Source organism: Pseudonaja textilis, chromosome 1 (assembly GCF_049901715.1).
Source record: "Pseudonaja textilis isolate UNSWEBS1 chromosome 1, rPseTex1.2, whole genome shotgun sequence".
Taxonomy (NCBI): Eukaryota; Metazoa; Chordata; class Lepidosauria; order Squamata; family Elapidae; genus Pseudonaja; species Pseudonaja textilis.
In genome coordinates, this window is record NC_141990.1 from 274315795 (window position 1) to 274337734 (window position 21940).

At 38.6% G+C, this 21940-nt stretch overlaps 1 protein-coding gene across 2 annotated transcripts; it reads right to left on the minus strand.

Moving 5' to 3' along the window:
- Window positions 1-497: 497 nt before the first annotated feature.
- GREM1 (gremlin 1, DAN family BMP antagonist) lies at window positions 498-14543 on the minus strand. Of its 2 annotated transcripts, none has more exons than XM_087921831.1 (2): window positions 14479-14543; window positions 498-6674 (listed from the first exon to the last, which is right to left on the minus strand). In XM_087921831.1, exon 2 carries the CDS (start codon window positions 6671-6673, stop codon window positions 6122-6124), a length of 552 nt encoding a protein of 183 aa, XP_087777957.1. In that variant the 5' UTR covers window position 6674; window positions 14479-14543; the 3' UTR covers window positions 498-6121. The 2 variants fall into 2 exon arrangements, with proteins under 2 accessions (XP_087777957.1, XP_026560797.2); XM_026705012.2 differs by lacking the exon at window positions 14479-14543 and adding an exon at window positions 14230-14432.
- Window positions 14544-21940: the final 7397 nt, after the last annotated feature.

Sequence of the window (21940 nt, forward strand, 5' to 3'; positions counted from 1 at the left end):
CACCTTCTTCCATCACTGAAACGTTGCACTGCTATGTCAAAGTTCTCTGTGCATGTACTTATACATTATTTATTTATTTAAAGCTGGCCTTTAGCATGTCAGCAGTGAGAGAGGCAGGGCTCTGAACATGTTGCAAGAGAAAGCATTGGAAACTTCTTTTTATTTTCATCTTATATAAGTATCTTCTAATAGAATTGTAGGCACAATACCTACTGACTGCATCTGTTTGCCATTTTGCTCCTTGGTCCTGCACCGTTAACATTTGACTTATAACTTAAGAAACAAATAAAAGTGTTCTTGTTAAAATCTCCTACACATGTTCTGCTCCATCTGATTCATCCCCAAATGTTGAGACTTACATCTGTATCACACAAAAGATAAAAGAGCCAAACTGTATTGCTGCTTAGAAATGTTTCTCTTTGACTTAATCAAATCACTCTCTTTTATGTCAATGTATTTGTCTTTCACATCTTCTTATAATTATGTAAGAAAACGCATTGTATATAAAAATTGGTTTTAATATCATGGGAAAAACAAGAAAAGCAACATCAAGAAACAGTTGCAACAATACAGACACCAGTATCAAAATTCAGCTAAGCATTCCGCTTAGACTTATATGAAGCTTTATAAGTCACTCAATCTTAAGTCACCAGATCAAACTAACCAGATTTCAAATGGTATTGGTATGAATGTCCATAGCTGTTGGATTTGGGAACAGATGGGTTGAAGAAAAGCAACTGCTCACCAAAGAGAAAATTAAGAAGTGTTTGTATGGCTGAACCAACTATTTGAGACTATAAAGATGAATAATTATGGGCTCTTATGAGAATGAATGAGTCTCTCTGGCTTTGATCAGACAGACTGTACACTTGGGTACCAAATGGATGAAACTCAACTGCAGATAATGTGTCTGAGTGCTAGGCCTGCTGGAATAACCATTTCCTGTCAAACAGACCCTATATAAATATATACGGTACTTTGCTGGGATGGACACTTTGACCAACATGTCCATATCCATGCAAAAGTCCTGGGCCTATAAATGTACCTATGTAGCCTCTTTTAAAATGATATCGTATGTTAGACCTTTTAAAACTGCATTAGCTGTTTTCATATAACAAGTTGACCTATATCATGCCTAACAAAAAACTTAATTCTTGCTTAGGCTTTTTATAGCTTAGCATATTGGATTGAACAAACTTGTTTAGTTTCCCCCATATACCATTTAAAGCCAGAAAATAGGTTAATTCAAGAATAAATGCAACCAGTCTTTCAAATCTAAAAAAGAAGACACTGATTAAAAAGTTTTCCATAACCAGCCAAGAGCAGGAAAGATTATATGGGATAAACAGGGTAGCTCTGTGTAAGTTGAACTCTGGCTCTCAATCTCAGCAAAAAAGTGATACCTGATGAATCTGTGTTCATGCTTGCCACATGAAATCACCTGAGGTATTCTAACTTTCAAGATAAGGAAGAGAAAACATTCTTAGAGAAATCAAAGATTTACATTTGGTGTCTCTTTTTATAATTCTATAGAAAGAGAATATGCAGAACTAAAGAGTTACAATTAAGATTAATTATTTCCCACAACATATATCCCTGCATTTCTGCAAATCAAATAAGGCAGCATTAATGGGTCATTCTTAATTTTTTATCCAAACATAATTAGGGGTAGGAGAGTAGTCTACAAAATAATGAGGACAAAAGTCACCCAGTGAAATCCATCATCAACTGAGGACATGAACTAAGGGCCTCTCAGGTCCCAGACCTATTTACTAACCTCCTGGCTCTTTGGAGCAAATTCTCCCGATCCTCTTCCTATGGATGCTTATAGCTTCACTCCAAATGATCAGCAACACTTTTCCCTTGAGTAAGAAATTTGATTCTACTTTCAGGAAAAACAGTTCAGTTCAGCATTCAACAAACTTCTGTTGCCTAGGAAATGAAGTTCCAGGCCATTCATACTTAAAGCAAAAGCAAAGTTAGAAGAAAAGAACTTTGAAGCAATACATAAACCTAGCGGTCCCCAACCTCTGCACCGTGGCCCACTGCCAGTCCACTACGTGCACAAGTTGAACTGCACACACATGCGTGTTTGCACTGGCCCCAGATAGACTGCCAATTCACAAAGACTGGGGACAGCTGCATAAACCAATTATTTGAAATTGGCATTTCCCCCATATAAAGAAGAGGCTGGACAGAGATTTACAGAAACATAGAAAGCCAACAGCAGAAAAAGACCTAGTGGTCCATAAAGTCTGTCCCTTGACAGTTTTTTATTTTTATTGTTTTAATGTTTGTTGGATGATGGATATGTGTTTATCCCAAGCATGTTTAAATTCATTTACTGATGATTGACTCATTATTGCCGCTGGAAGTTGGCTCCAAGCTTCCATTATTCTTTCTGTGAACTAATACTATCTAAAATTACTTTTGAATTTATTTCTCTCCTGTCAATTTAAGTTTAACTCCCTGGTATTCTTGATTTTTGTTTAATTTTAATTTTTTATCTATGCATTAAAAAGCAATCCAGTAAACCCACTTTTTCCAAAATTTAAAAATACCAAAACCTAGGGCTCACAAAAAGAGAATTGAGATTAGGAGTTGTAAGCTCTCCTTATTGTAGTACGTATGCTACATATATTAAAAGCAATCCTTTGGATCCACAATTTTCCATAAAATTCAAAGCAACACTACATACTTGTTCAGTGTACACATTCACCTACAATCCAGGGCACATGAAAAGCAGAATTGGTAAGAAACAATAAGATATTTTTGTTGACGATAAGTTATGTCCAAGTACTCATTAGTTTATAATACAGTTTATTTTTAAAACCAACATTTGCATTGTGAAACTCTACAAGAAGGAGTATCAGTTTAAAGTCACATTTAAATATCTAAGATTGTATTTTAAATTCTATGTACAACAAATCTTTGTACAATGGTTTTACTTAAGAATAAACATTATTAAAAATTCTTTATAGAATCTATATTTGTTTGAAAATGTGCTGTTTGTACAGAGGGTCAGGACTCTTGTATTTTTAGGATCTCATATTCTTGGCAAATGTCACTTCAAAATGGCCCTGTCCAGAATGCTGAATTGCTTTGTGTCCTTTGTAACAAATGCTGGAAGAAAAGGAAAGATCAGCACAAGTTTCAAACAGTTCAAAAGGAAAAGGGAAGTTGTTTGTCTAAAATATGCTTTGAATTAGGCAACACTCATATCCTACAGACATGGCAATGCCATTAAATATTTCTACTTCACAATCCACATAGTGGAAAATATCTCTTATAGCTCAGATATATTTTAACAATCACTTACTAAAAATGAAGTCTGAGGATATGATGCAGTGTAATGTGCTAATATAAACTGGCATATTAGACTTGTATCTATGAGGTCAGGAAGCATTTTGATGAAAGATTAGATATATAGAAAATGATGTATTATTATCGCATATACAGTACTGTAATGTGGATGCTATCTCGTTATAGACCTAGTAGTGGCTGAAGTGTCTAATGCAGAAGGTCAGTACCCACAGTTGTTCTATAAATTATTACTGCATTTTAAAAAAATTAACTCTGTGATTGTTGTGGCTTTTAAAACAAGTCATTATTATATCTGTGTTTAATGAGGTGGAATTTGCTAGCTTCCTGTTTCAGTCTGTGTTTCTGGAATATAGATATATATGTGATTATGCTATAATATTATAATAAGTATCATTCGCTGTAATGCTGGGGAGAAGCAAAAAAGAGACTGTACCATAAAGACCAGATAATGCTTGAAAGATGGTAGATTGTAGACCAATGATTCAACAGTGTAACAAGGCAGAAATGTCACCTGGTGCCTTCTATGCAGCCACTTAATTGTCACTGATTGATCAAAACTCGTTTTCTTCCAGTCTTGGAGCACATTCTTGCTTCTCTTTTCCACATTAAAAAAAATGCAACTAGGCATAAAGATCAGGTTGAATCCACAATCCATTTGGTTCCCACATAAATTCCAAATTAATTGGGAAGCTTTTTTTTCTTCTGCTCTTCTAATACCACTTGTTTGTTAACGAATATTTCAGCCCAGAAGACTACATCAGATACCAGACCACGTACACGTACACGTACACATACACCCAGCAACACTGCTTAAGTTTGCTATCTTCTTGTCAGGGTTAGGGTTAGGGTGGCATCATTAGGTGAGCTATAACTTTGCTGTATTTACTAGAGTACCAGCACTATAGTAATTAAAAGATATAGCATTAACACCAGCTCAGGAGATCACCAAACAACTTTGGCGATACACTCCGAGAAAGAGGCAGGGCAGACTTTCTTCCCTTCTGCAACTTCATGGATATTATGATTTCCAGCTGCCAGCTATGCATGTTAAGAAAGCTGATTACCTGAATGTCATACTGAGTCTGACTTGAGAGTCACATTCTGTATATATTCAACCACAATTTAAGGGTCATGCGGGCTGAGAGCTGAAGTTGAATCTTAAGGTTGCTAAGTATTGAAAAATACTGGGCTAGCTAACCCTAACCTTCACAACTTTCAGAAAAAGTTCAAAAAACATAGCTGGTATATTCTGTCATCTCTCCTGTCTTAAGTGACTAAGAGCTACGTATAATGGTAGGAATCTGTCTGAAAATTCTCTAGTAAAAAAATGCATCTGTCATGATTACAGCATGGAAAAAGCAATTTGTTAGCCAGATTTACATTCAAAACTGTTCATTATCTTAACTTCTCCCCAATTCCACTTGTGACAGGTTGAAGAAAATTGGGAAGCATCAATGAGGTTGTTTAAGGTCTTCCCTGAAATTGTAAATCTGTGATATTTGGAGTTAAAAATTGTTATTGCAATGCTTCACTTTCTGTATGAGCTGACTATGTGGAACAGTGCATGGCTATAGAAGGGATGTATACATGCACATATAATAGTTGTCAACATACATATTAGACGAGTTGATCTTTAAAAGAGTAAGTGTGCAATTAAGAGTTAATAGTACCGTATATACTCGCGGATAAGCTGAAAAGGTTAGGTGCCAATTCACTCCCCAAATTTGGGTTGGTTTATCCATGGATGGACTTGTACTCTGATAAGTTTTCCCCTCTGAATTCTTAAAGTACTTGAATGTATATCCCTTTCTATCCCCATCTGCAAATAAGCAGACCCTCAAATATTTAAGCAAAATGTCATTTTAAAAAATGTGCCACCCATGGCTAAACCAATTGTGAAAATTAAAACAAATCAAAATTGCAAGTGTCAGTTTATCTATGAGTGGGACATTTTTCATAGTATTTTAGTGAATGGCAAGAATATTTCAGGCCTAGATAATCCCCCTTCAGCTTGTGCAATGGGGTTGTCTAATGGCTTTGTCCTCCACACAATCAGATCAATTAAGTAAGTAAGGAGAAAAAACTTCATCCCTCCGTTCTATGCTTCTTAGTAGAGGAAGCTTAGACAACCACAACAATTATGGTATGCAAGAAGCAGACACCTTCATGGGAGATGGTACTTTGAAAAATGGGTTGATGTCCAGGCAAAACAATTCAAGGGTCAGATTACCAGCAGATGAGTTTATAGATGAGTATATACAGTATTGAAAGAAGCTGTTGGTTTGAGAAATGCAATCAGAAATAACATTCAAGGAGATGCTGTATACATCACTTTTCTTTCCCTTGTTCATTCTTCTGCCTTCCCCATTTGTCTTTCCATCTTAGCTCTAGGAAGTGGCTATTTAATGTCCAAATAAAGGTGATAGCATGCAAGCTTCCTTCTCCATTAACAATGGCACTCACTGCAATTAACTTAATTCCTTTCCACATTTTCCTCAGACCATAACTGAATGTGAAAATGTCTCCAAATCTATGACAGTTGCTGCTACTGATGATCATGGCACAGATTCAAGTGCAGAATCCCAGGACGGGAGGAATTAGTGTATTACAAAGCCTAGGATACACTCCAAATGATTTATTTTCAAAGCTGAAGTTCACATCTACAGATGAATAATGCATACTGTTTGTTGCAATTCTCTTTGATTCATGTCCCATTCTGGACATACCTAAAGAGGTTTAGATGCCTGGTTTGAAGGAGGAAATGCACTGGTGAGCAGACTATCCTCCATGACCCCTCCTAGTCCAACTCTATGGATATACAGCGGCATTCTTTAACTCGTGTGATCCTCTTTTTCTTGATTGGAGGTTGCATTTCCGGGCAGGACAGTGTAACCACCATGGTGGTAAATCTCTTTGGTTTGCAGAATGAACACGATTGGAAGGACCCTTCTTCCCTATGGATATGCCTTGGGATATAGAATGAATTGCACTGGCCATAACAGAACCTATTAATGATGGTTTGGCTTCTGCAGCCTTCTTCTTGGATTGTTTGCTTAAGCGGCTGCGTTTTGCACCAATCCCTTTTCAGATACTTTCGTTCTGTGACATGCAATGCCTCTTGGCTTGATTCCAGCACCTCTTCAGTAGATTTGGCCTTCTCCTTTCTCCGGGGTCTGGAACCTGCTTGTGGTGGTGGCGGCTGCTGGGTCTGTTCAGAGTCATTGGGTTGGGCTTTGTCAGGAGAAGGGATGGTTCCTTGTGATCCATGGTTCCTCTTAGTGCCCTCTGCTGAGGGCAGCAGAAGACTGAACAAAAGGAGGACACCAACAGCAGAAACTGTGTGAGTCATTCTAAGAATACAAAAAGAAATATTATCAGATTGTTTTCTACCAAGCAAAAAATATATTCAAACCTACAAAAAAATTTCTATGCTAGAGAAATTCAGAAATTTAAATCTATTTATGCTATACTTACTAACAAACAACCATAACATCAAGTTAATATACTGGACTTTATTATTTGAGTCAAGTCAGTGCTGCAAATTTTGAATGTTTACGTGAATAGACTGTGGCAAATGAGTATTACATTAAGTCTTCCAACTGAGGTTACTTTATTCACCCAGGCCCTTGGGTAAGACCAAAACTTGGGTAAGACCAAGGAAAGCAAATAAAAGCTCAAATATTTCATGAAAATATTTTAAATGAAGCTTGATGCTTTCACACGAAGTTCTTCCATGAGATTTTAAAATTTATTTCATTTCTTTAAAGATCTGCAAAATAAATTTTGTTCCCACCTTTTTGCTACTACATATCTAGATTCAGATTCCATAAATTGGATTTGCGGTAGCATAATTATCACTCAACACACTGAATTGCCAGTCTCAATGACAGGATCACAATAAGGGATTTGTGGCTGAAGAGAATGGATTTTTTAAAAAATTAGAAACTTGATTTTCAATAAAATTAGTTAAAGAAAAACAAAAGTAACACTAGCTACCTATTATACAGCAGGGCCCTAGAGAAATTGAGAGCCAGACTGCATGGACCATTAATGTAACTTCTAGTTGATTACATTTTTTTTCTTTTCCAATTTGCAGTATGGAGTTGCGGGGCGGGGGAGGACAAACAGGGTTAGGATGATGGCATGTTTTTGCTCTCACTGCAATAGATTATGGCCCCTCTATCTACTGGTGCTGGCTTAGATTAGGATTCTATGAGGAACAAAACGATTTAACCTTTCCACATATACATTGCTTAGATCTGTTGGGAATCTGGGAAAGGAAAAAAATATTTCAAAGAATAAAACATTACATATTATATTTAGTTTGGGTCCTAAATCACACAACTCCAAAAGGAAACAATGACCAATGCAGCCTTAAATCGCTAATGAAAGAATGCCGCTATGATTAACAGATTTCCTTAAATATTGGAACATCTTCCCTGAGGAAAATGCAGAAAGAAAACAAAAATGTGCTTGCCAAGCCTACTGGCTTGAAGATGAGTTGCCTGTGAACAAAACTCATTTAGACAAACAAATTCAGGTCATTAATTTAAGAAAAATATTGCTACAATAAAATAGAGTTTAACTTTTAGTTAAATGCAATATGGTTTCTGAACACAACATATTTAAGCATCTAAACCAAAGGGTAAAATTAATGTTTATTCTAGTGCTGTTGCATTTTGCATTTCTTGGCCTCCAGTCAGGCTAGGCCATAATTTTCCTATTACTTTACATGTTTTTTTTAGGATGTAATTACTTAATTTTGTTTTAGAAATTTCAAAACTTTTGTTTTCTCAGATCAGCATGGGCCAAAATAGTCTACATGTAGACTTTGGCAACTACCGTACGCCTAAATTATAATTGGCAAGTAATGTTAAATCCTCAGCATATGAATCTCATGCTTATGGTGTACTATAGTAAACCCCCAATTTAAAGGGGGGAGTTCAATTGGTAGCTTTTTACACTCCTGACTGGGTTTATATGACATCAAATCCCAATCCAAGTAATCTTTCTTTAGTAAAAAGCAGGTTGCATTTATTTATGACACAATCATGTTAAATAGATTTCAAAAGAACAAAAGGAGAAATGACAAGAAAGAAGAGACAAGAGCGAGATCAACAACAAATTAAGATTACTGTATAAAGAAATTTTCTGTAGAAAGAGAAAAGATCTTGGAAAGAAGACTGAGGACACAGATTTGATTTAGCAGGAATTGAGATAAGCAAGGACTTGATTAAACCCCAAGGTATCTGACAGGCCCCCAAAATGTTAATACCACATCCCCAGTTACCCAGAATTTGGCCAGTTCTTAAGATCCAGAATAAGCATTAGATTTCAGATGAAGTAGTCAGTGGAACTCTAATTCCATTAAATTAACTTCTCCACTAAGTTATAAGAGCTTTAGATACAGCTCCGATTTATACAGCAATTTAACAGGTAGTCGACATAAAGCTATTCAGATTCACTTCTTCTCACTTGCATCCTTTCCAAAATGTATGAAATACATGAGTGTGTATTTTGGTACCCAGTAGATCCTGGGCTCATCTGACTTTCACTAATTCCTGAATCAGTGAAATATCTAGCATATTTTGAGTCTCTCTCTCTCTCTCTCTCTCACTCTCCACACATTTTCTGAAGACCTAGCTCTCTGAAGAAGATTCTAATACTAAGAAAAGTTGTAAGGAAATAGAAGACGATGACAAGCACTAAGGTGGATAGACTGCATTACAGCAGAGATAAGTGCACTATTAGTAGATCCAAGAGACCAAATTTGGGGCAGATCATTTGTGGGGAAAGTCTATCTATGTGGTTGCTAAAAACCACATAGATAAAAATCAAAACTAACCCAAAGGCATAATTTTTCCTCCACTTCCAACAGACCTGCAGCTGATTGGGCAACAACAACCTGACTTCACACCTGCTGCTAGCCTCAGCAGCATCTCCACCTCCCTACTCACCTCCACCTCGATTTGAACCAATATTTTTATCAGTTATTAATCCTCCCTACTTGAATCAGTCTTTAATATGAAGCTAATATATGCTCAGTCTTGCGGGGGTGGGGTAGATTTACACTGAGAATAGGAAAGGAAGAGAAAGATTGTATTATGGATACAATGTTCAATAATTTACTTATGGGACCAAAAAAGGAATCCTTCCAGGTCAGTTTTGCTTCTATTCTAGCCTAATGACCTGGATTGTTCACAGATAGGATACAATTGAGTTATTCTCATCAGTGTATGTTACAAATTTGCCAAGAAATGTAGCGATATGGTCATCTTTTATTTTGCTTGAGAGTTTTCTTTTTTTGATGTGATATCAAAGGTGGAGGGCACAATACCAGTGATGATCTCTCTCTCTCTCTCTCTCTCTCTCTCTGTATATGACATTTTAGAGAAAATATATTAACAACAAGAAGAAAGAAAATACAAGAGTAGAATGCGAATGAGTAAACAAGGATTTACAAGTGTTAGAAATAATTTTAGTCTGTTATTAATTATGAATAACGATTGAAAAGCCTAGAAATAATAAATTCATCACAGTAGAAATTAAACACATCTCTAAAACAATTGCTAAACTAGCAACAGCATCCTGAGATACAAAGCAAACACAATAATAATGCCCTGCTGGCATAGTCACAATTGCAAGGTTTTTGGGTCGCAGTACATTACTAACCTTTGTAAGCCTGCAGTCTTGCTCCTCCTTTTAATTTTTCTTTTCTAATTAAACAGCCAGAGAGAGAAGGACCCGAACAAATGGCTGTTAATGCTTTTACAGACAGACTCAATATAAACTGAATTGTAAATCTGAATCACAGATCTGTCCTGCGGATGGGGAGAAGGGAGACTATATTGTCCTAAGAAAGAGTTTACAATATTTTTCTTAGCAGTAAGACCAGATGTTTCTTTGAAGCTTTAAAAAAAAATCTACTGAAAGAATAGCATTCTACCAAGAACAAAGTTTTCTCCTAAATTTCAAATTAAATTGAATTTAGAGATTATAAACTACCAACTTAGAATTTCCTTTTCTGCTATGGGACAATCCTTCATAAAGGGATGATTTGGGTGGTGTTGGGTTTTTTACTTTTTTGCAAGTGAGTTTTGACTCCTGGGAACTGCCTGAGCAAGTCCTTGAAGTTTTCTTGGCAAGGTCTTTCCAAAGGGTTTGTTAATGCCCACTTCCTAAAGCTGAGCTCACCTCTACACCAAATTGGCTCTCAACAATAAATATCATGGGATCACCTATAGACATTTTAATATATTCTATTGAAACTCATGCAATTGGTATTCTTTTTGAAAACTAATTTATCTATCAAAGAAATTATTTAAATTTCACCTTTTCTGTGAGAAATCAATGCAGATGCTTTTCCCCCAAATTTCATTCCAGTAGTAATCAAATGAAATAGGTTAGGATGAAAGAGAGACTAACTAATCCAAAATCACCAGGGAACACTTTGATAGGAACCTGATTCTGAGTCCCCTCAAATCAGGTCAAACATTTAAACTTGCCTTAAAAGATGGAAACAGACATAACAGCATGCAAATGATCAAAGATATATTTCAGAACATCTAATTCTAGTGCGAGAGTCCACTATTACAGCATCTCCCTAAGACAGCTTCTGTTTGATCATTTCTAGTGGTGAATGAGATCCTTTAACACTCAATCTTTGATTGTTGAACCAATTTATCTTATTTTTCTGATGTCCTACTAACCTGTAATTTGAACTCAGTTTCTTGTCCTGTCATAGTGTTGCCTTTTCCATGGTAAACATATCCAACACCTTTGAATATTCCTCTTTTTTTCCCCCCAAGCCCTTTATTATCTAGGTTAGTTTTCTTTAGACACACCCCTGATTTTCACTGTCTAAACTATGGTGATCAGAGGTAGAATAACAATGACTTCTCTTGATCTAAACTATACTAACTGTAAGATTGCATTCACTTTTTCATTCAACTGCATCCTGCTATTAATTTATATTTAGCTTGTGATCCACCAAGACACTCAACTTTTTGCCTATACTGTTGCTTAACATGGTCCCCTTTCCATACTAAATTCTTCCCAGCCAAAAGGAAGACTTCAGATTTGTCTCTGCTGAAATTCCTCTTCCTTAGTTTGATTAAATGTTCTAATGCATTAACATCCTCTTGAATCTTGATTCTGAACTCATTTGCAAAATGATGAAAGGGTTTTCCTTGGATCTCAACCTGGGTATAAGAGTGTCTCCGTAGAGAAAGCGGTTAGTGCTTCTATTCTAACTTCTGACTAAAAGATATTACACGTGTATCTTATCTTTGCCAAAGAAATCTTAATCAAAACACAGTAATCATTTTGATCTATGCAGATTGTGTATGCTATATCGGAATGGATAAGCAACACAGAATCCTCTGAACCTTTCTACAGTATAGTACTGTATCTAGCAACCCTTGTTAAGAGTGTTTTTTTTTAAAAGGTGCTGACCTGAGTTTTCTAGGGTTACCCAACACTTGGAGGGGGCCCAGAAAACCAGAAGATCAGATGGCAGCATGGACTTAATTTTTGCTTCACCTCTCTTTCTTTAGCAACTTTAGTAGCATGAAGAGAGTAAGAAACAAAGCCAGAATCAAGAAAGGAAGGGGAGAAGAGATGGGGTAAAATATTTTGGGTGGGTCTCTTTGGCTTTGTTGACAGCTGGACTGGAAAAATGTTGTGTGTTGGATTTGCTTACAGTTAACATGGTATTTAGCCTTCCTCCCTGTAGATACTTTATGTGTCCTAATCTGATATCCTTTAAATTGGCTTTGTACCTAACTGTCCTTCCTCCAAGTATGGGGTTTTTGAGAACTTGTTCTCTTTAAAGGGGTAATTGTCCCTCTTCATAATGTTAAGTTTTAGTCTTTTGTTCAGACTAGTATACTGGGACCACTTTATGCCTTCCAAATGTGGTTTTGCTAATAGTGAATTGAGATATGAAATGACAAATTTTATATTTGTTAATTAATATAATGTTAGGGCTCAGTATGGACTTTTTGCTGGCACCTGGATGGGAGAATACATTACTTATCAGATTTGCCTATTTGTTAAGAGACACATTGTGGGATGAATTACAGTAGCTTTATATTTGTTAACTATGAAGTGAAAAGATGGTGAAATTGCTTACACTTTTGGTGAGGATGGGAATTCTCTTTCTTGGAATAGAAGTTCTCTATTTTTTTCTTTTTGCACCTCTTGTTCTATTTTTTCTTTTTCTGTCTTGTTTTATCTTTTATTGCTGTAGTTAAAACTTTTTTTTTTTTAAAGAAGTAACTGAATCTGGGCAGGAGGCCATTGCTCTTTCTTTTAACCTATTTGCATAGCTTGTCCTAGAAACCTCCCTACAAAATCAGAGGCCAGCTTGCCGGAGTAGCTTACTCCTTGTGTCCGCAAAAGTGATAGTTCCTCTCTCCGACCTTTCTGTGGAAGCGCTACTTGCGTTGGGCCACTGAAATCTACCCAATTCCCACCGTGCTTGCATAAACGTCAGCTTCTCGTTTAGCTAACCGGCGTCAAAAGCAGATGCTTCTCGCTCTCCGTGGCATCGTGGGAACTCTTACCTGAATGGAAAATAACCTTACGACAACGCGGTACGCGTGACCTGCAATAAGCTCGCACGGTGCAATAGGATTGTGTGTTTGTTAGTTGGATTTTTGTGAGTTGGTTAGGGATTTTCTGCCTTCACTGTGAGTTGTATTGTGTTTGGGGGGAGAGGGCGCACGAAGGGAGGCTCAGCAAATCTCATTGTAGACATGTTGTACTCTGACAATAGGTCTGAATCTGAATCTACCTAGCGAAGTTAAGGGGTTGTCACGGCTGCAAACCGCCCGTGGCAGGAAAGCTCTACGCAACTATCCACGACGGCTGGTCCCTGAGCGTTCCGACTGGCAAGCAAGCTTTCGGCTTGCAAAACACCGCAAGGGGCCCCCCATTTCGAGAGATACTTTGCTCAAATCTCCCACTTCTGCGCCGCCGCCGCCTTCCAGACAACTTTACTCGCCTTCGCGACTCGGCCGCAATTGCTACTCGAGTGTAAACAACGTTCGGTAATTTCCATAATTAAGGTGCCGCTTTATTAATTCAAGTGCCAGCGCGGCAGACATGAACCTACTTTGAGACGCGGAAGACGCCACATTTAAAAACCAATCGCAGGATTTACTCTGGGCAGAGTTTACCGGGCGTTGCGTCGGCCTCGTAACCCGGCAGGCAGAAGGGCGAGACGCGGGGGCTCGGAAGCCAAGCTTGACGGGGGAGGGGATGCTGTCTCTGCCCCTGAGCGAAGGGCTCAAACTTTTAGGGAGATCGAGGCGATCGTCCCCACGTTACACACCGCGGGGACTGTCTCTGCTACAGACTGAGAGAACGCCTGCAACGCACTGAACGGCTGAGCTTGAATAGTCAAACAGTCACAGAAGTGCATTGTCTACCTTCAGTAACCCCGGCGGCTCTGCCCTGGGATAAAACCCCCGCTAGGTTTTTCTCCCGGTTAGTTCACGTGCACGAGCCTCCGTTTGAAAGCTCCCACCTAGCACCCAAGAAAAGAAGAACCTCCCCTTCTACAACTCGGGTAAACCTCCCTATTACCACAAGTATGAAAAGCCCCCATGCCCCAGGACGGCCAGTCTTTCCCGCGCCATCAATAACGCTAAAAAGTCGTCTTTTTTTCCCGCCTCCCGAAAATAAAGCCCGCTGAACTCTGGGTCTTGTCTTGCCAAGAAAGTGGCTCGATTTCCCCCCGCGTTTGTTCCCCAAGTCTTCCGAAAAACAACGCTCGGCACCACGTCTCGAGTAAAGCCACGGAGCTCGGCTGCTCTCTTCTAGAAATCAGCCTTGGCCTTTCCTACTCCGCGACGTGGAGCGTCGAAAGCCAAGCTGGGACCCTGCCCGCTTATCCCTCACCTGCGACGGTGACCGGAGCTTCGCCGCTGCTCTTCCCGCTTAAGGCGCTCGTCTCCTGTCTCGGATTTGGGAACGCGGCGCGCTAGCTGCCATTTAAATGCCTGCCAGCTGAGAGCGGCCCTCCGTGTCATTGGCTGAGGCCTCCCAACCCACCCCCTAACCGCTTCCAGCCGCCGCCGTCGCCAGGATTTGCGCTTCCCCCCCCAAAACAAAAACAAAAACCCCTCACGCCTAACAATTCGCTACTACCGTATTCACACGCTGTGGGTAAGAATCTTTTCTCGCATACGGAGACAACACATGCAGGTCCTACACATGGGGTGGAACAGCAACGCGCGTGGAAACGCCGTTTCTCTTCCATTCCCAACCTTGATTTTGCGAAGGATTGTGAGGATTTCTTATTAGCTGGCTCTGTAGTTTCCAGTTCGAGCCCCTTACAAAATTGCTGATGGGCATGTGGCCAGGAGCAGTTGGCTGCTGTTGTTTTTTGTTGCAGCCTTGTTTCCAGTGCTTAATTCTTATTGTGCAACGTTGTAGAAATAATTTATCCACATCCCCACGACAAGGAGCACTGTAAGAGGACATTGTGAGGTACCCAAAGCAAGATTTCCAGCCTCAGACTTCTACCTATGAACGTTAATCTTGGAATAATTATCAAAGCAGGATCCTTGCCGGTATACCATCCTATAAAATTCCTGAACAAGAAGCCCTGTTAGGTTTTTAAAGTTGCATAGTGGAGCATTTTTTTAAAATGCCTTTGAGTCTGTGGGACTTAACTGGACAAGTCCCTGTAGTTTTCTTGGCAAGATTCAGAAGTGATTTGCCAGTGCCTCCTTCCTGGGGCTGAGCGAGAGTGACTGGCCCAGTCACCCAGCTGGCTTTGGCCTAAAGTGGGTCTCCTGGTTTCTAGATTGATGCCTTAACCACTAACCAAAGCTGGCTCTCATGGAACAAATGTACCCGTGTTTAGAAATCAATTCATAGTTCTAGATACCCCAACAGCCATTAGTTTTAGTGTCAATCAATTTATAGATCTAGTATCATGCAGCCTAAATTGGAGGTAGGAATATGGTAGTTCAGGATGTATTAATAGCTTGGTGGGGAATCTAAGATTTGACTGCAACAATTTCATATGTCCTATTATACTTATGAAAGTAAGATGGAAAGAAGGGAGGGGAAGAAAACCTGAACTAAGCATTGTCTATAGAAGTGTAAATGCATCAAGTGTAGTGCCCACTACATTTGGGTGGTATTCAGCAGGTTCTGACCAGTTCTGGAGAACCAGTAGCGGAAATTTTGAGTAGTTTGGAGAACCGGCAATTACCACCTCTGACTGGAGATTTTACAGTATCCTTCCCCTGCCACGCCCACCAAGCTACACCCACAGACAGGTAGTAAAAAAAATTGAATCCCACTGTTGAAAGGCATCAAAATGCCTTTCTTTCGAGGATTCAATTTTCCTGCTGGGAGAGCTCCGGTGCAAGGATACGGACAACTGCTTGAAAGCAGGATCTTTTTATTTTTCAGGAAGGTGGAGAACAGCGAGAAGTCTGCATTCCTGGGCTAGCTAGCTTCTTATGGTAAGTCCCTGGTTTTTTATACCCTTTTCTCCCTTTGTAAGTTGATTTTGTGTGAGTGTTTGTATTTGTGCTTAATGTTTCAAATCCTGTTTGAGTTTGTCTTTATTCCTGCCGGAGGGCAAACTCCGCGGGGTGCGGAAGGCAAACTCCGCGGGGTGGCCAGATTGTATTATTAGTTTTCTGTAATCTCTTTTAGCTTTAAGATAGTTTTTCATATTTGTTCTGTGGCAATCTCCAGTCTGTCCCTTTTGTAATTTATATTTTGTGGTTTTTGTCTGTTTGTTTTGTTTATTTGGTATGTCCTGTGTTTGTAAGGGTTTTCTAAATTATCTTTTGTTTTCCTTTTCCTATTTGTCTAATTTTCTTAATTACTTAGGCTTTGGTCTATAGGGATTCTTTAATACTTTTTATTTGATTCCTTTTCCTGTGTAAGTTTGTTTTCTGGCTGACCTGATGTTCCCCTTGGGCTTTTCCTGTTTTTTGTGACACTACTGCCTTCGTGAAATTCCCTTTCCACACCACCACTGACCCACATCTTGAGAAGACACTACCTTAACTTTGTGGGCAAGAGAGTTGTGGGTACAGGAGCTTCTGGTGAAGACATTTTAAAGGTAAGGATGATTTAGAAGAGTTCATTATAAAAATAAAATTGTGAAAACTTTAGATTACTATTAAATAGCAGGAAGACAAAAGTGATGCTTAGAGAATTTACAGTTGATGGTAAAGCAGTAGGTAGGATTGTTTTACTGGGCTTGGGATGGGTGGTGTGCTGGAGAAGTAAAGAAGCTAATCTAGAGAGGGATTGCCAGATTTTGATCCTATTCTATTACTGAGTTAAAATGCTTAATCTCTCCATTTTTGAGTTAGCAGAAAAGTATATCATTCTCCCTGGTACTGTTTCCTCTTCTGCCTCAGCTGTCTCTGTGCTGATGCATAGATGTGCTGATATCCTGGTTTTGCATATTGCAAAGTGTAACTGGCTACGCCATGAGTATTTGAATGATGGGATAGAAATTTAGATAGATTGACCAAGTAATGATGGGTTGAGTCTCCTGTCACCAGCAATGGGGAAACATCTCCCAACCATAAGGGAAACTGTAACAAGTGAGATGGGTCTGCAGGACTCTCTCCATAATCTTAGTCTCATTATTATGCCTCTCCTCCTCCTATTCTCCAATCAGTCTGAATATGGTTGTTGTTTTTTTAAAAAGAGAAATTAGAATCCCAAACAAAATTGGTTTGCAAGCAGCACTCTTACTTAGCATTCCTCTCCGTTTATAATGGTGACAAATGCCACCCTGAAGATTCTTCCATGCTGCTTGGGGGACAGTGGGGGCTTTATTGTTTCAGTATTGCACTAAATCAGAAAGGACTTTAGAGCAGGGATGTCAAACTCGATTTCATTTGAGGGCCACATCAAGGTTGAGTATAACCTCAAGTGGCTGGGGTAGCGTGGCTGGGGTGGGCGTGGCCAGCTCAGTGTCCCTCATGTCGGGGGCACCAAGTGCTCTGCCAGAGAAAACGGGTTCCTGGGTTCGGTTTTCAGCTGGGATGGCCTCCTGCAACCCTCTGCCATCGAAAACAGCATGGGAGGGTCGTATGTAGCCCAGCCGAGCTCTATTTTCACTGGTAGAGGCACCACAGGCTGGTCCTTTGCTGTTTCCAAGGTGGCCAGATCTAAGCACCCAGCAGGCTGGCCTTGAGTTTGGTACCCCTGCTTTAGAGTTAAGCATCTATTGTACCTGGCTGCATCCTGATATGGTTTTGATAAGTCCCTGACATGGTACTGCTGTAATTGGCTCTTTCGTGCAGCAGCATCCAGTTGGTGGCAGATAATGCCAACCAAGAACTGGAAGAGTGTGAAATGGTAAATTAGTGCTGATCTCATTAGCTACTGGCTATCTGACCTTACCTCCAATATAACAAGTGAATTTTACATTGTTTTTGGATGCTACCAGCTTAAGATGAAAGGTACTTTAACAATAAAATACCAGTAAAGATAATTTGTCTTCCTCAGTTATGGCTCAGGAATGAGATGAAGGAGATCTCGCAAGGACACAAGGGAGAAGAAAGAAGCAACAGGGCTAGTTTGTGCTTAGGGCCATGGAAGTCTAAAGGTGGGTTTAAAAAAAGGTGGTAAAAATGTGTGGTCAATTTGAACAATAAAATCAAGCTCTGCCTGTTCTGCATGACACACAACAGAAATAGGCAGATTGATTGATTTTTATTAATTAATTTATTGGATTTCTATAGCTGCCCATCTTAGCCAACGATTCTGGGTGGTTCATATACTACAATTAAAACCCTAAAAATGTTTTAAAATAATAAGAACAGTAACAACCATTTAAAATGGTAAAAAAAATGTTAAAATGTCCGATTCTAATACATACAGAGCAAGACACCAGGCCTGTTAACAATATAGCCAGGAGGACAGGAGGTGGGGCCCTTGGCACAGGCAGCACCCCAGATCTGGGAGCAGTGATTGTGCCATTGAAACTAGCATCTTGACTTGTTTGACCACATCCTCAAACACCCCTAATTAAGGGCAAATGTGGAAAGATCCTTAGATAATTCATGGAAGTTAAGGTTATGTCTATGACAAAAATCAGAAAAATTAAAATAGTAATAAGATTAAGTTGTGGAAGCTAGCATCCGAGAAAAGGTGATACACACATTTTGACATATGGATTGAAAGATGGATTCAGTCTAAGAATATCAGGAACTACAAGAAGAAGCCATCAATTACTCCTGGACAAATTAAAGACAGTTTTCTCCTGTAAGGCAATTATCAAAAAGCAGAAACATCTACCCAGGTAGTCCTCGACTTTCAACAGTTCAGTTAGTGACCATTTGAAGTTAAAACAGCAGTGAAAAAAAGTGACATGACTGTTTTTCACATCCCCATGATCATATCAGAATCGAGGTGTAGATTCATATTTATAATAGTTGCAGTGTCTGGGTTCATGTGATCATCTTTTGTGACCTAACCAACGAAGTCAATGGGGAAGGCAGATTCCACTTAACAACTATGCTACTAACTTAACAACTGCAGTAATTCACTTAACAACTGTGGCAAGAAAGGTCGTAAACTGGGGCAAAATTCCCTTAACAAATGTCTCATTTAGCAATAGAAATTTTGGCCTCGATTGTGGTCATAAGTCGAGGACTATATATTACATAGAATTATACACTATATAACATTATATTCTGGGAATTTTCCATTTCTGTAGAACAATCAGACATCAATAATGCAAATTCCATTAATTGGTTTTTTTTTTATTTGTTGCTGCCCCACAGCACTCTGTGCCGCATAAAGCAGTTGCACTTCAAAAGCAGAGGATAAAGGTGAGTATGGAAGTCCAGGCGGGTGGGTGGGCCCAACAGCAGAGCGACAGAACCAGTTTGGTCTCCGCTGCTCTTTGCCGCTATCGGCTCGGTAGAACCAGACCACACTGGTAGAATACCACCACTGGTTCCAGCTGGTCTTCCTCAAAGTAGTCCTACTAATTGTCAAACATTGTCACACATTCTGTATGGTAACCGAGCCAATACATTGTTGATGCTAAATAACTGTGGTAGCAATCAAATGGCTATTGTGACATTGTGGAATTAGCTTAATTTTGAAGAGTAGCAAAATGGGTATGTATTGAAAATATTCATTACTTCAACCCACCTGGAAAGCAAAGGGTTGGCACAGACTGTTCTACAATTTTTCTCACCTACTTTTGTGTACCTGCAATGATACTTCTTTTTAGGCTAGCCTCATCTTTTCCTTTCTTTGTAATTTCTTCTGTCTCTATTATTAACTGATCTAAATACTAAGACTTTTCATTTGTTACAAAGCCTAACAAACATAGTTTGCAGTAAACCATCATGAACTAAGGCTCTAACAATCTGATTTGTAGAGGCTGAGCTGTAAACTTTTATTGGAACTCATCTTTACAGGTTGGATAGAGAAGAAATTCTTTCCAGATCTGCAGGTGACAAAAGATTGGGTAGCATACTTAATGCCAAGACTAAAATTAAGTTCAAAGGGTTAAAGAAATTGGTTGGAAATGAGAAAACAAGATTTTTCTTGCTCACTACACCATAGAGTAGAAGGATACATACCCCCATTTGCTTGGGATAGTACCTATCCTGTTCATGGGTCATCATACCAATAGTACACCAGGTTACTAAATGACTTCTTTCAGTGGCTTCATACAGCTGTTAAGTATGGAGAAGGTACTGGCTCTTGTAGAACCCCCAAAAGCAAGGACCTGAGATCACATCTCCTTTTCCATTACCCCTGATTGAATCAGCCAACTGAGAAAGGAGCAGAACCAGTGCATTTCCCAGTCCCCAACTTTATAATCAAAAGCTACTGAGATAACTAAGAGAATTAGGAGATGGCTTCCCTTTGATGGATATCTTGATGAAGAAACTGAAAAAATATCTATTGGTTATATTTTACTTCGGATTTCTGGACTGAAGAAATGGTTCCAGGTCATACTGCAGGATTTAGATTTGGGATCAGCTTAGCGCAGGTCTTCTTCCCACATCATATTTCATGAAGGTATTCTATAAAGGACAATGGATTAAATCATCACGATGTTTAATATAGCACAGAAATTAGAACAGCAGTACCCATGGCTGGCTTGTAAAAAATCTTAGTCTTAATTCAAGGTGGTTTTAAAATGTGTAAACCAGTTTTTAATACATGGAAGTCTTTAATGTGGCTGAATGACAAGAAAGCAAGACCAGTTTATTCACTGGCTTTGGTACTGCTGAAAAATATAATTAGAACAGTGAATAATATTAATTCTAAAGCATTGTATGCAATTTTGCAGTTTTATAAAAATCATACAGTATATACTGTAATTGTCATTTGCTGATCTGGAATAGATGAATCAATATTCTTCATTACTTCCTTTTCTGGTACCGGGGTTTTGAATTTTTTTTTTAATTACAGCAATACTCAATAAATGAATCTTAACATTTTAGAAAGAACACAATTCTGACCTTGGCTGATTCAAATGCAGCCTAACTTTAAAAGTATTCGTTGCTGATAAAATCATCTATAATGAGAATTTGATCTGCAAGTGCTTATAAAGTTAATACTGTAGAGAAATGCAAATTACATAATAAACAGAAATATCTTTCAGTAGTATTCATTACAATATATTTTTGTCTTTAAGAAACTGCCAAGAATGTTCATCTTTCTGGGAAATTTTACCACAAGTCCACAGCCAGTTTTGTGTCTTTTCATGTTTTTCTGTTTTAAAAAAATCTGTCATGTTCGGCTTCACTTTAGCTGAAGGCAACTGTAAAATATTTTTTATTCAATGTTCCTGCTATAATATTTTAAAATTTAATTAGTTCTTGTATTTTCCTTCTCAACCACATCCACATCAAGAATGAATCGTCCCCTTTTTGCAAGACAAACAACTGAATTGTTGGTTAACTTAATTTTTTCCCAACAAGCTGATGTAATTGTAACATCAATAGGATAATGTGAACATACAATTTTACTTACTTAAGTTGTTTTTTTAAAAATAGAATATTCTACTACTAATAAGTACAATTTTACTTTAAAAACTGTTAAAATTCTACTTTTGTTTAAAACAAACCTGTATATTTTATACAAAGATTGCAGATGTGTTTGTGTAATAGTGTGCTTTGTTCCTTTCTCTCTCTCTCTCTGTATGTGTATGGCTGTATATATATATGTATGTATAAGATTGTTTTCATAAAATCATACATTTGGAAGGAATCTTGGAGATCTTCTAGTTCTTCCCAAGGCAGGAATCTTCAAACCATTCCAGAGAAATCTTTGTTTGAAAATTTCCATTGCTTTCAGTCAGGATATTTTTCCTTAGTTCAGGTTCAAAGCTCTCTCTAAAGCTTATACCCATTGCTTCTTGTCTTACGTTTGAGCGCTAAAGGTAGTACTTGACTTACAACAGTTAATTTACTGACCATTCAAAGTTACGACGACAGTGAAAAAGGTGACTTATGACCATTTTTCATAATTATGCCCATTGCCGCATCCCCGTGGCTGTGTGAAAAAAAATTCAGATGCTTGGCAACTGACTCATAGTTGCAGTGCACTGCGGTTGCAGTGTCCCAGGGTCATATGATTCCCTTTTGCA